Source organism: Ovis aries, chromosome 15 (assembly GCF_016772045.2).
Source record: "Ovis aries strain OAR_USU_Benz2616 breed Rambouillet chromosome 15, ARS-UI_Ramb_v3.0, whole genome shotgun sequence".
NCBI lineage: Eukaryota > Metazoa > Chordata > Mammalia > Artiodactyla > Bovidae > Ovis > Ovis aries.
The window spans coordinates 21,694,517-21,710,098 of NC_056068.1; the positions used below are offsets into that span (position 1 = coordinate 21,694,517).

The 15,582-nt window shown below is 39.5% G+C and overlaps 1 protein-coding gene across 3 annotated transcripts in view; it reads left to right on the forward strand.

Moving 5' to 3' along the window:
* The window catches only part of SIK2 (salt inducible kinase 2), a 132,685-nt gene that overhangs the window by 79,920 nt on the left and 37,183 nt on the right, over positions 1–15,582 (forward strand). For all 3 annotated transcript variants that reach the window (XM_012095438.5, XM_012095440.5, XM_012095439.5), the window contains exon 4: positions 9,435–9,596. In XM_012095438.5, coding sequence (XP_011950828.2) covers positions 9,435–9,596 — 162 coding nt within the window. The remainder of the gene's footprint in view (positions 1–9,434; positions 9,597–15,582) is intronic.

The following is a 15,582-nucleotide window of genomic DNA, read 5'->3' on the forward strand; positions in this document are numbered from 1 at the left end:
TAAGTGCTTCTAAATTGTGAGTTAGGTCAGGTCTCTCACCTACTTAAAACCGTTTACAAATTTCCCAATGTTTTAAATATAGACTCCCTCTTTAGGCTTCTAAATTCTTGCTGAGTTTGACCTTGTTTCTTTTTGTTTCTTTTTTCTTTTTTGTTGTGTTCTTAAACTTCTTATTTTATATTAGAATATAGCTGATTGGCAATGTTGTGATAGTTTCAGGTGGACAGCAAAGGGAATATATACATGTATCCATTCTGCCCCAAACTCCCCTCCCGTCCAGGCTGCCACATAACATTGAGCAGAGTTCCTGTGCGGTACAGTAGGATCTTGTTGTTTATTGACCTTGCTTTTTCAGTTTCCTCCTATGCCTCCCCCTTTTCTTTGATCTTTATGACTTAGCCTTGGATTGGTTTCTTCTGTTCTTGAATGTTTTTCTCCCGAGTTGAAATAGTACCTTCTCGTAAAGGCCTCTCCTGATCACTCTGTATAAAGTAGCCTCTCCCAGATACTTTGCAGAGGGTCACCCTATTTCTCTGGCATTTATTATACTTCATGATTATAATTTTTATCTCCTTATTTATTGTTGTTTACTCCACCCAAATAAAAGTTTCGTGAGGTCAAAATGCCAACGTAGTGGCTGACACAAAGAGGTCATTAAGGTGTTTGTTGAATGAGTGAATAAACAGATGACTGTTTACTTTAAACTCACAATAAAGTGTGACTTTCTTCCTTAATTTGATTCCATGAGAGAGAAAGCATTGTGCTTCAAGACTGATCTGAAAAGAATCAGTATGATTGAGGGCCCATGTCATCATATGCTACTATGCTCATTATTCCTGGGCTTCCCTGCTGGCTCAGACAATAAAGAATCTGCCTGCAATGCAGGAAACCCAGGTTTGATCCCTGGGTTGTGAAGATCCCCTGGAGAAGGGAATGGTTACCCACTCCAGTATTCTTGCTTTGGAAATCCCATGAACAGAAGAGCCTGGCTGGTTACAGCCCATGGGATCACAAAGAATTGGACACAGTTAAGCAACTGACAGTTTTGACTTTTCATTATTCTTTGCGATTGAATTTATTCTGATTCATAATTGAGATGTATCTGTGTGCTTTTTGAAGATCTGTACACATATATGGAAACTGGACCTCAAATCATGTTCTTTGTATATATTTATTTTTACAAGTCTTCTTTCTTGATTTTTCTATTAAATATTTCAAAACTGGAAATATGATTTTTTTCTAATGCTTATTTTGTGTCATAACTACTAGACTTATATCAGACACAGCAGAGAGTATGATGTTTTTATACAACAGGATAAAAGTTGCTGTGTATAGATGGAAATCAATAGACTAGAATAGATACGGAAATAAAATACTCTTAGAAAGGTTCTATGCAATAAAATTAGACTTCATCTGAGGAGCAGGTAAGGTAGGACATTCCCACAAAGAACAAATTTGAGGTTTATTACTGAAAAGTCAGGGTAGACAGGGGCCTAAATAACTTGTCCAATGTTATTCAGCAGTGAAAAGTAGAAACAGCATTCATAATCAGGGCGGTCTGATTCCATAACTTTTTCTGCTATATTGATGTCTTCCTATGTATAAGGAAATCAGAAATTTATTTTACTTAAGTATTTTTCTAAAGATATGACAATTTTTGAAGTCATCTGCTTGTGTCCGTTACTGTCATCAGATATCACAATCTGTTGGCTTCTCTGTGGGGTTTACAAATCACATTAGAAAAGTTTGACCATATTCGCTTTTAATCGTCCCTGAAAACTTAAATGTATAGTCAAAGAAGTTGATTGTAAATAATCTTTAAAACTCTCAGCTCTGTAACTAAAAGCTCATCTTACTTCTCAGAAGTCTGTGGTTTGTTTCAGTAGTTACACATAGCTTGAAGAACAGATGCAAACAGTCTAATGTAGGGAAATTGCTGAAAGCACAATTAAATTGCCAGAGTATACCACAAGCAACAATTTCCTTTAATTTTTGACAAACTCCCAATTTGAAATGATTATGTACTTACAGAAACAAACAGAGAAAAGCAAAATGTTTTAAAAATCTATAGTTTCATATTCATAAATGTGTCTACATTAAAAGTTTAATGTAGTTTAATAGTATAAATAATATTATAGTCTAGTATTTTAAATTAGGACAACCCTCGTTATCCTAATTCAGTACAGATCATACAACTAATCTATTTTCTGTTCGTGTTTACAAGTGTAAGGTGGTACATGTAGTAACGTGCTAAAAACTGATTTTCGGGTTTTTGTTTAATGGACCTCCCTTTCTTAATTATATTTTATCCAAGAGTGATTGGTTAGAACCAGCACAGACTACATTGACAATGACCAGAGTCCTAATTTATAGTGAGATGGTTTTATTTTATAGTGATACTTTATACTGATTAAAGGAAAGGAATGTTAGAGGAAAAGATGAATAAAGATTTGAATATGGGGCTTGAAGATAATGGATCTTCAGGGTATTTTGAAGAGAATAAATGAACCAATTTTGATTACCTTGTTAGAGCTTCAGGATTCATAATGGTCAGGTTCCATAAAACACTATCTGTCTTCAGATTTAGTCTTTGTAAATTTGTGGGTTAGGAATGTCTGACCAGGATTTAATCATCTGAGGTCATTTGGTTTTTTGTCTTTTTTTTTTTAAGGGCTATTTCACCATAGAATATTAAATTGGCATCAACATTTTTACTTTACTCCCAGATTACAGATTGATGAAATTACAAATTAAATCCTTTTAGCATAACATTAAGTATGTAATTGCATAAAGTATTAATCTTTTCATCTATTACCCAGCTCCAGCTTTAAGGAATACTAATAATTTCTGGGGGAAGAGCGCTACCCTTTATGTTAGTCATTCAAAGAGTCTGACACTCCTGAAATTTGAGAAGAGTCACCTGACTGGGTTTCTCCACTTTGATAAGAGCCTTGGAAAGCTGCTCCTTATCCCAGGGGAAAGACAAGGGGTGCCGCGTGGGGTGGTTGGTGGTGATGAGGAGGACAACCATGGTGACGGTAGCAGCTAAGATTTACTGAGCATATATGAGCACAGTCATGCACTGTCTGTGAAATCTAGACTCTATAAAAGAAAGGTGAAAACTTTCACTAATTATACCGTATAAAACTTAAATCTTGAAACCTACTTTTTGGGGCTTTGTGTTCACACGTGTCCAGTCGCTCAGTTGTGTCTGGCTGTTTGCAACTCCATGGACTGTAGCCTGCCAGGTTCCTCTGTCCATGGGATGTTCCAGGCAAGAATACTGGTGTGGGTTGCCATTTCCTCCACTAGGGGATTTTCTCCAGCCCAGGGATCAAACCCACATCTGCTGCTCCTGCATTGCAGGCGGATTCTTTACCACTGAACAATCTGGGAAGCCCAACTGGGGCTTTAGCTATACTTAATTCAGGGGTTGGTAGAAGATGATGCTTGAAATTTTGAGGTTGAGTGACTGTAAGATGATAGTTATAGTGACTTAGAAGGTGGTAGTGAAGTTTATAAAAAGAAAAATGAACTCAGTCTTGATAACACCGCAGTAGCAGAAAGAAAATCCGTGTAGGTCCTCAATTGTGATAGTTATTGAAAGGTTAAATGTGCTTGCTAGATCTAGTGAAAGTCACTCAGCCATGTCTGACTCTTTGCCACCCCATGGACTGTATAGTCCATGAATTCTCCAGGCCAGAATACTGGAGTGGGTAGCATTTCCCTTCTTCAGGGGATCTTCCCAACACAGGGATCGAACCCAGGTCTCCCACATTGCAGGCAAATTCTTTACCAGCTGAGCCACAAGAGAAGCCCCTTGCTAGATCTAGAGGAAGTTCTAATCAGGGAATGAAATCCCTTAAGGAAGAATTTTCTAACTTTGAATAAATTAAGATTTTATAGACCCCCTTGAAATTGCACATAAAATTTTACATGTGTCTTTGTATGTAAGTATAATTTTCATTAGATTCTCAATAGAATTTGTGACCAGAAAGTTCCAGGTCAGATGTTACAACATATTTTGACTGAAGTGACTGAAGAAGTACCCCCGAGACTGGCAATAAATGAGAAGCATGTGAAAGAAAACTAAAATCATCCAGTTAAGAATAAAGCAGACCAGGACTTCCCTGGTAGTCCAGTGGCTAAGACTCCTTGCTCCCAATGCAGGGGTCCCAGGTTTGATCCCTGGTTGGGGAGCTAAATCCCACATGCCACAACTAAGAGATCTCATTGCACACCTAAGACTCAGTGCAGCCAAATATATTTTTTAAAAAAAGAAAGAAAGAATGAAGCAGATCAAAGATTATTCCTACAAAGGTAAGAGTTTAGATTAATTCTATGAGGGAAAGAGCACAGGAAAAGAACAGCAAAAGGCCAGAACTATACTATGGTAGTCTTATGTGATTGAAGAGAAAGTAGAGACAATTAGTGAAAGAGATGGAGAAAAACCAGACAAACACAGAATCAACAGGAAGAGATGTTTATTTTGAGAACCAATTAAGTATAAACTAATAATTGAAAGGTCATAAGAGATGAGAACTGAGAAAGTTTCCAGGGACATTAAAGCAGTGTTGATGGAGTGTGAAATAAACCATATCACAGGGAAGAATAGCTTTCCTGGTGGCTCCGATGGTAAAGAATCTGCCTGCAGTGTGGGAGACCAAAATTTGATCCCTGGGTTGGAAAGATGCCCTGGAGAAGGAAATGGCTACCCACTCCAGTGTTCTTGCCTGGAGAATCCCATTGACAGAGGAGCCTTGTGGGCTAGTCCTGGGATCAAAAAGAGTTGAACACACCTTAGTGACTAACACTTTCACTTTCACAAGGAAGAATAAAGGAAAGAAAAAAAGGATAAGTGAAGCAAATAAGGCAAAATGTTGATAACTTTTCAGTCTGGAGAATTATACTGTTTTCCCCACTTTCATGTATGTTTGAAACTTCTGTAATAAAAAAAATTAAATTTAAAATGCAAAAATACTTACTGCTGCTGCTACTGCTGCTAAGTCGCTTCAGTCGTGTCCGGCTCTGTGCAACTCCATAGACAGCAGCCCACCAGGCTCCCCCGTCCCTGGGATTCTCCAGGCAAGAACACTGAAAAGTGAAAAGTGAAAGGGAAGTTGCTCAGTCGTGTCTGACTCTTCGCGATCCCATGGACTGAAGCCTACCAGGCTCCTCTGTCCATGGGATTTTCCAGGCAAGAGTACTGGAGTGGGGTGCCATTGCCTTCTCCAAAAATACTTACTAGGATATATTTATTCCTGTGTTAGCCTTTATCAGGTGCACGCATGCTAAGTCACTTCAGTCTTGTCCGACTCTTTGCGACCTGCCAGGCTCCTCTGTCCATGGGATTCTCCAAGCAAGAATACTGGAGTGGGTTGCCATGCCCTCCTCTAGGGGATCTTCCTGACCCGGGGATTGAACTTGCATCTCCTGTGGCTTCTGCATTGCAGGCGGATTCCTTACCACTGAGCCACCAACGAAGCCCAGCCTTTACCACAGTTTATTGTAATTGCCTGTTTACTTGTCTGTACCAGTATTTCTCAAATTGTCAGTATTGAAAGACCAGTGTTTTTTTGATTGGCCAATCTGTCACAGACCATGATGTTTATCAAAATACGATAAAAATCAATCATAAAAGCAAAACTGGGGGGAAGGACATACAAAATATAGGGCTTATCTGGTGGCTCCGATGGTAAAGAATCTGCCTGCAATGTGGGAGACCAAGATTTGATCCCTGGGTTGGTAAGATGCCCTGGAGAAGGGAATGGCAACCCACTCCAGCATTCTTGCCTGGAGAATCCCATGGACAGAGAAGCCTGGTGGGCTACAGTCCAAGGAGTCACAAAGAGTCCAACATGACTGAGCGACTAACACTTTCACACGTACAAAATATAGCCTTAAAAAGGCTTGTTGGGACTTCCCTGGCAGTCCAGTAGCTAAGACTCCTCGTTCCCCGCTCAGGGGGCACAAGTTCAGTCTCTGGTCAGGGATCTAGGTCTCACAGGCTGCAGCTAAAGATCCTGCATGCTGCTGCTGCTTAAAGACCGAAGACTGCACGTGCCACAGCTAAGGCATAGTGCAGCCAAATACATAAGTCGTTTTAAAGTTTTGTTATTAACACCAAAAAACATAAAATTAACAATCAAGAACAAATGTAAACCTAGGAAAGAATTTTTTAGAACTATCCCTTCATCAAAAATACATAGGTAGTTCGTATAGAGAATTCCTATTTCACTTATAATTTTTTTCTGTAACCGTAATTAAGTATTTTTTTAATCTGAAATGCATGCTTTTTGAATGTTATCTTTAAACCTTGTGCATTAATTTGAGTTGGATTGATAACAGTGCCCCTCATGGGGACGATCATTTGCAGTCCCAGGTTTTTACCTCGGTTATTTTCTGATCTCTGGGGGTTAGTTCTGGGGGTAGTCTGCACTGCAGAAATCATAAAGAGTAGGGAAGAGCATAGATATGCTGAAATACTTGCTGGGATTTTTGCTTAAGAAGTGAAAATTCCACCTCTGTAAATGGTGTCTTACTCTCTGGAACATGGATGTTCTCATTTTTCTCACAGTGTTATAGGTTTATTGACATGTGATGACTGTAGCTTCAGACATACCCCTACTTTGTTTTACAGACAGTCCCTTCCTGCCAAGCTACAAAGCTTTTTAACACCCTTGGCTATAGTAGTTCCAGTTTGGACTGATCACTTCAAAAAACCATCAGTTACTGTAGATTCTGTTGTGCGTCCCAGGACTCATTTTGTAGGCAATAGTTTGGGTTATTTTTCTGCATATATTTACATGTACTTATTCATATTGCATCTGTTAAGTTTCTCTGTGTTGTCAAAAATCTCAAAAAAAATTTTTCCATTGATCCACATTGACTCAGAATTTTCAACAGGAAAAAATTCTATTTGGAAAAGTCAGTCATTTGTCTGTGGAAAGATTGTCTCATTTAGTGATACAGTTTAAGTAGCATTTATCTAGACTCTTAGGAAGGTTATAACTAACTAGTCAAAAGATAATCCCTTACATAAAACATACTGCATTCCCCTTGGGAATTCGCATTTGCCCTTAATTAACCTATGTTCCTGCTCATCCAGAGAAATGAGGCTCCAGTTTACTATTATGAATAGAAAGTACATTGTTCACTTGCCAATGTATTTAGAGTCACTCTGATGATAGTTTGGACATTTTGGCTGAAAAGTCTACAGATTGGTTCTTAAGTGATCCTTTTTCCCCTCTTACAAGTATGAATGGCTACTGTGTGCTCTGTAAAGGCAAAAGGGAGTTGTGACAAACTCATCTCAGTCTGTTAACAGTACATGTATAAAAATATATAAAAGTTCACTCACATTTAAAGCCTGTAACATGTAGAGTAGAGCACTCCTGCTCCATACTTTCATCATATTGTTTTTGGGATGTTTCATGATACCATCTGTATTAAGACCTAAGTCAGCTGTGTATTCAGTATTTGACCTCTGCTGTTTTGTGCATAGTGCTATAAACAGTGTGGGAAGTACAGAAGAGAATGATATGGGTCTATCTTCAAGAAGCTTAAATGAAGGGACCTTTTATATTTTCTAATGCACAGAGTATTAGAATAAGGGCTGCATGTGTCTGCACGTTAGATGTTTATGCTATACATACAAATAATGAAAGTACGAGCCAGTGTGTTATAAGTGAGGAGTCCAGAGGAGAGCAATTATTAAATACTACCTAAGAGATGGCTCAGACAGTAAAGCGTCTGCCTGCAATGCAGGAGACCTGGGTTCGATCCCTGGGTCGGGAAGATCTCTGAAGAAGGAAATGGCAACTCACTCCAGTATTCTTGCCTGGAAAATCTCATGGATGGAGCCTGGTAGGCTACAGTCCATGGGGTCACAAAGAGTCGGACACGACTGAGCGACTTCACTTCACTTTTTCACTTGAGAGATGAGGGACTCTTTCAGGACAAGGTGGCGTTTGAGCAGGGTTTTGAAAGGATATTTAGGACTTTAGCAGGAGTCTAATAAAGAAGTTTGATACAGTTTTTTTAAAATGTTTTTCAAAGGTTCTAGTACCAGAGCAACCATGCACTTACCAATTGTCTGAATTCAGCCAGATCACTTGGTGCCTTGAGTTTCCTCATCTACAAAACAGGAATTAGAGTAATAGTTATCATAGAGGACTTTTAGGAAGATTAAGCGAGATACTGTGATATGAACATGCTTGATAAACTGTAAAGTGCTATACAAATGTTAGTAAACTTTATAGTAAATATTGAGGATGGCATTAGCCAAAAAGATGGAATTAGAAAACCAGTAAAACCACAAAGCCTAGAGCAGAAAATACGTGATGATGACTGTGAATATTAATGCACTCATACAGTTCCTAACTTCAGAAAAAATCTTAAACTGAAAAGCCTTTCAGGTTTGATGTTGACCCCATTTTCCTGAAAAGATCATGTCAGAGGCCTTTCAGATCTTCAGGTGAAACTTGAACAAATTGTAATGTTTAGTTCTATTGAACTCATATAGAATTAATTTTCAAATAAAATACTATAATAGATATTATAATATTGCACAGAAAGAGCTAATGTATCTTGCAAAGTATACTTGTTTAGAGGACATGGTTTTGAGAACAAGTCTGCATGTTTTAGGGTAGATCAGCATTGCTCCCCTGAACAAGATAACAAGGTGTGAATTATTTAAGCTACTTCCAGGGACTGTTGTATCTTCTGTTACAGATGGTTTGTCCAATAACTTCACAAATGGTTGTTTAAAGGAAGAATATACCTTGTCTGATGAGAAGTCCAAGAATTTATTTATATTCTTTTTTTAGATAAATTTTATTTTTAAAAGATGGTTAGGAAAAGTATTCAAAATTTATTACAAAGAGCAAAGAGAATGTTGAGACTTTAAAATGCATTTTTAAAAAATGGAAGTACAGTTTTTTATTTTTAATTTTTATTGGAGTTTAGTTGATTTACAGTGTTGTGTTACTGAAGTCTAGCTGATTTGCAATATTGTTAGTTTCAGGTGTACAACATATTGATTCCATATTTTTATAGATTATACCCCATTTAAAATTATTATAAAACATTGGCTGTATTTTCCTGTGCTGTACAGTAAATATATCCTTGTTGCTTATTGATTTTGTACATATTAGTTTGTACCTCTTAACCTAAAGAAACTTCTTGAATTATGCTGTATTATGCCAGTTGCTGTTGTCTGGTCTTGGGCTCTGTCCACTTATCCAGACTCCAGTGAAATGTGATTGGAGTTATTTTTCTCAGGACAAGGAACTTGGAAACTGTTTTACTTCAACCCTAACTCTCATTATTAAAAGAAGTTTTTGAGGGGAAAAAAAAATCCTGATACTGACAGTGGGTTGTTTTTTTTTGTTTGGGTGTGTGTGAGTAATTCTAAATTCTTTCTCCTTTTACAGACTACCTTGCTAACCATGGCCGGTTAAATGAGTCTGAGGCCAGGCGCAAATTCTGGCAAATCCTGTCTGCTGTTGATTACTGTCACGGTCGGCAGATTGTGCACCGTGACCTCAAGGCTGAAAATCTCCTGCTGGACAACAACATGAATATCAAGATAGCAGGTAACTGGGACACTGCTGGCTCTGACGCGGTCAGGCATGAGCCGCAGCGCTCGGGGTGCGCAAACAGACCTGCAGGCGGAGGTTCAGGAGTGCTCCCACCTGGGACGTCACCCCCTCTCAGAGTATTTTATCTGTTCCTTAGTCCTGCGTGTAATGAAAAGGAAGGGAAAAAAGAAAGGAACTAAGCTCAACACGCAGCGTGGCAGGAGTCCGACTGGGCTCTGATCTGCATCCTCAGTCTGGTTTGTGCTCAGGCCCCTCTGTGGTGCTCCGCTGAGAGTGTGAGTGTCTGGAGAGGCCGACGGGGCTACAGGAGCAGCGAAGGTTGCGGCGCTCTGCCCGCGGCGCTCTGCCCTGCTCTCTTTAGTATGACCGGTGGCCGGAGAGAGGTCGCAGACAGAAATAAGACAAAGGAGGTGACCACAGGAGAATGAGAGTGCTGGGGACGCAGAAGCACCTTGCCGCCTTCTGATACAGTGGGGTTTTGACTTACAACATGGAGAATAAGATTATTTTTGCTAGTTTTTCCTTCTACCCTTTTCACAACTAACAAAGACTTTTATAGTTTATATTCCAATTTTACTTATTCACATGGTCAAAACTCTCAGTCAGTAATTATTTGTGTGTCAGGTACTGTGCTGTGCTAGGTACTAAGGATACAAATCAAAAAGTCATTTCTTGTGATCTTAAAAGCCTAGTGGGGAAGTAAGAATAATGAAAATATAACATGATACATGCCCAAAACTGTAATACAGACTGCAATAGAAGTACAGGTGTCAGAACATCAGTCTACTTGAGAAATCAAGAAGCTGCACAGAGAAGGAACTACTTGAATTCAAGCTTGAGAGATGAGTCAGAAGCTTGCCAGGGAGATAAACAGAAGTGGGATATTACAGACAGGCAGGCCAACTGTGTAAATATCACAGGTAAAAGAGAGAGAAAGAGATTGAGATTGAAATGGTGGGGAATGATTGCTCACTATTAGGTAAATATAAAATCTGTAGGCATGAGGGGGTTGATACAGGAAGAACAGGTCAGCAACGGTCAGAATATGAAAAGTCTTGAAGACCATGAAAAAGACAGTGGAGTTTATTCTGCAGGTAACCTGTTGGAGCTTTTTGGGTGGGGTGGGGATGGAGTAGAACTGGATAAGATGACCAGATTTGCATTTTGGAAGGATGTCTCACTCTGCCACAGAGTGCAGACAGGTGGCAGATGTGGGTGAGGCTGGGCAGGAGACTAAATCAGGAATCTGATGCGTTTGTCCAGTTAAGAAAATGTGGGCGTGCACCAGAGAAGCAGCAGCAGAGTCTGCAGGTGTGGGAAGTAGAGAGGTTTGTTTCGGTTAGAGTTTGGAAGAGCATCAAGGGCACAAAGCAAAAGTTTAGCAGAGTTACAGGAGGTGGCGATTTGTCCTAGGTTTATTAAAAAGGGACAGACATCCACACGAGAGAAACTGAGCAAGAAATGGATGACTAACTTGGGTGGATACCCACTGGACTAAGTTTAGGGACAAAGCAAATGCCTTAATTTGCTGCATCGCGGTATAAAATAGAAGCGAGAAGCCTCTGATTCATGCATTTAGCTGGCCTATTTCTATGCCATTTATCATCAGTTTTTGTCTTGGGCATTTAGGGAAGGCAAACAAATTAACTTTACTTACTTTTTTTACTTATTTTACTTTAATTTTAATAATTCATATTAAATGCCACTGTTATGTATGTTTCAAGGAGTAATGGATTTTTCATTCTGTAGTCTTTGATTTTTTTTCCTCTAATAGAATTACCTAAATAAGACAGCGTTTTTACATTAACTTGCTACATTCTCATTATATAAAGATTTGTATTGATTTGTCTGTTTTAAAAAGGTAGTATTAGTGTTTATGTAATTTAAATGCAATATTAGTGGTTCTGTAATTTATAATGTATAGTCATTTCTCCCACTTTTTGTTTTCTTGTGGCCCTTCCTTTGGTCCCATTCATCTCACATTTTTTTTGCAAACCTTCTGTAGTGCACACCACTGGAATTTTTTGTTTACTTCTCTTTGAAAGCATCAGCTGCCCCAGGGTTGTCCTTGTCAGAGAAGGCTCTTGTTTTTTTTGGTTTTTTTTTGAGGGGGCGGTTCTTTACTCTATAAAAAACAATACCTTTATTAAAGGAGTTCTGGGAGTCATTCCACGCAGAAAAAGAAATGTTAAGAGGTGGGAGTCATATAGGAATTACAAAGTGCTCTGTCACAAACATGTCAAAATAGAGCACCAAAGAAACTTGCACACAGAATATGCAGAATATTCCTTAAGGTTATTAGCAAGTTTTGCCTGGCTACAATAATGTCATCTGTAATTCTCACCTGTAGGTAGATAAACTTAGTATTTCTGTCATTATGTGAAATCTAGTTATTTGTTTGTTTTTGCTATTTTTATTTTTGAATACTTGAACTTCAAAATCCTCTCCTTTTCATCTGGAAGACAGGTAAAGTGTCAGAAACCTACAGTTGTTCTCTCTGTTGAAGCTAGTGTAACGGCTAGCGTTTACTGAGCCTTCACTGTCTTTAGGCACCCTGCTATGTACTTGTGTCATTTAACCTTCACAGCAACCCTAGGACCTGTGTGCCTATTGCCAGTTTTTAGACGAAAAGCTGAAACACAAGAGAGGTTAAGTCACTTGCCAAGGTGCCTCAGATAATAAGCAGCAGCCCTGGAGTTCAAGCCTGGTCTCTCTGACCACGGTATCAGTGCTTCTTGCCACTCACCAGCTTGGTTTATCAGTTATTCCTGAGGGAGTGCTCACTGACTGAATTTTGGATTCTATCATTCCGTATTTATACATTTAGTGTCCTTGATTCTGTGTCTCACAAGTGGATACACACACATACGTGTACATGCAGTTTAGCTAAGCATTCAGATTTCCTTCCTGCCCACATTTTTTTCTCTGTCACCCTCACCACCATTGACCCCAAATTTCAGCAAATGTTTATCAAGCATCTACTATGCTCCTCAGCTAAGTCCTAGAAATTCAGGTATTTCGAGGCAAAAACAGCAGTGCAAAAAAGCTCAACTCTGCTCTTACCTCAAGGAGTTAATCCGTTCAGAACCAGACCTTTAAATGAATACAGCACAAAAAGATAATTGTCATACAACCCATGAGGCTAGAAGATTGTGCCTGGAAGAATGAGGAAAGGCATTAGTAAGACTTTATTAAGGAGGGAGGCATTTGTGGTGGGATTGGCATGGAGAAGGAGAAAGGAAGAGAGTTAGCCGAGGAGGTGAGGTAGGGATGGCAGCTTCAGGCAGAGGCAGGCAGGCCAGAGAACTCGGTGTGAAGGGAAGCTGCAGACAAGAGCTAGTGGAGAGGAAGCGTCAGTGAGGAGTGATAGGAAAAGAGCCTGGACAGGTAGCCATGCGGGATCATGAAGGATTCCACACACCCTCAGATGTGTAGATGTGTTCCTAACACATGTAGGAAAGATGGGGCTCCGTGGAAAAATTACAGAACCTCAGAATAAAATACCAAAAAATTATTCCCTCAAATTATACATTCTGTGTTTATTCTGCTTATGAACATCTCTTACTAAATGGGCTGAATAAATAAACTGTTTTAGCCATGCTGTATGTTGAAATTGGACTGGTGGCGCTAGTGGTAAAGAATCTGCTTGTCAGTGCGGGAGACACAGGAGGTGTGGGTTTGATCCCTGGGTTGGAAAGATCCTCTGGTGTGGGAAATGGCAACCCACTCCAGTATTCTTGCCTAGAAAATTCTATAGACAGAGAAGCCTGAGGGGCTACAGTCCATGGGGTCACAGAGTTGGACATGCCTGAGCACATACTCATGTGCACACACACACACACACACACACACACACACTGAAATTAAAGAGAAGTGCAAACCAAAACTAGGTTTAAATTAAAATATTTGCCTCTGTTTATAAGACAGAAAATGGAATAGAAATATCAAACATGGTTTATATTAATAAATACAGAATCTTGGCTTTCAAATCAGATTCTCTTTTATGCTTCTCTAAAGAGATCAAATTGCCAACATCCAGTGGATCATCGAAAAAGCAAGAGAGTTCCAGAAAAACATCTATTTCTGCTTTATTGACTATGCCAAAGCCTTTGACTGTGTGGATCACAATAAAATGTGGAAAATTCTTCAAGAGATGGGAATACCAGACCACCTGACCTGCCTCTTGAGAAACCTATATGCAGGTCAGGAAGCAACAGTTAGAACTGGACATGGAACAACAGACTGGTTCCAAATAGGAAAAGGAGTACGTCAAGGCTGTATATTGTCACCCTGCTTATTTAACTTCTATGCAGAGTACATCATGAGAAACGCTGGACTGGAAGAAACACAAGCTGGAATCAAGATTTCTGGGAGAAATATCAATAACCTCAGATATGCAGATGACACCACCCTTATGGCAGAAAGTGAAGAGGAACTAAAAAAGCTCTTGATGAAAGTGAAAGAGGAGAGTGAAAAAGTTGGCTTAAAGCTCAACATTCAGAAAACGAAGATCATGGCATCTGGTCCCATCACTTCATGGGAAATAGATGGGAAACAGTGGAAACAGTGTCAGGCTTTATTTTGGGGAGCTCTAAAATCACTGCAGATGGTGACTGCAGCCATGAAATTAAAAGACACTTACTCCCTGGAAGAAAAGTTATGACCAACCTAGATAGCATATTGAAAAGCAAAGACATTACTTTGCCAACAAAGGTCCGTCTAGTCAAGGCTATGGTTTTTCCTGTGGTCATGTATGGATGTGAGAGTTGGACTGTGAAGAAAGCTGAGCACTGAAGAATTGATGCTCTTGAAGTGTGGTGTTGGAAAAGACTCTTGAGAGTCCCTTGGACTGCAAGGAGATCCAGTCAGTCCATTCTGAAGGAGATCAGCCTGGGGATTTCTTTGGAAGGAATGATGCTAAAACTGATACTCCAGTACTTTGGCCACCTCATGTGAAGAGTTGACTCATTGGAAAAGACTCTGATGCTGGGAGGGACTGGGGGCAGGAGGAGAAGGGGACGACAGAGGATGAGATGGTTGGGTGGCATCGCTGACTCGATGGACGTGAGTCTGAGTGAACTCCCGGAGCTGATGATGGACAGGGAGGCCTGGCGTGCTGTGGTTCATGGGGTCGCAAAGAGTCAGACACGACTGAGTGACTGAACTGAACTGAACTGAACGGAACTGAATGGGTAAAAGACTTCAGGTACTGGTGAGCCCTGGATTCACCCACACCTGTATATGCTCATCACCTCAATTATGAGACCTCCAGCCTTCACAGAATACAAGTGTTGAGACATTCAGAATCAGAGGCAGAATGCAAAGAAATTTTGGCTTTCATTAGTTTTAATAATTGCAGTACTGTTTCCTCCATGCTATTTCAGCTATGACTCTTGCAGGCATTAACTTGAGAATAAATTGATGAAAAACACTTAATTTTATTTTTCAACTTTCCTAATCTGAAATGCTTACAATGAATACTTAGATAAGAATTAATATGTATGAATTACTCAGAGAAAGTTTTCAAAAAATATCAGCAGTCAGACAAGCCGTCACATAAAGCATGTGGAGTTTGATATCAGACGGTACTGGTGCAAATTCTAGCTGTGCCATTTGTTAGCTGTGTGACCTTGGGCTGATTATTTAACTTCACTGAGCCTGGGTTTCCAAATCTATTAAACAGATTAATCTGTTTGTCAGGAACATTGTACGGATTAGTGATAATGTTAAACACAGGGAGCTTGTAGGTGTTATGGGTTCTGGAGCCGGGCTACCTGGGTTTGAACCCTGGCTCTGCACTTTACTAGCTGTGTGACCTTGGACATGTTACTTAATCTCCCTGTCCTCAGTTTCTTTATCAGTTAAAAGGGAGTGATAGAAGTTCATATCTCATAGTGGTTATTAGTTAATATTTGCATACTTCTAAGAACAGTGCCTGGTACATAGTTAGTACTAGTTAAGTGTTTGTTAAATAAATTGT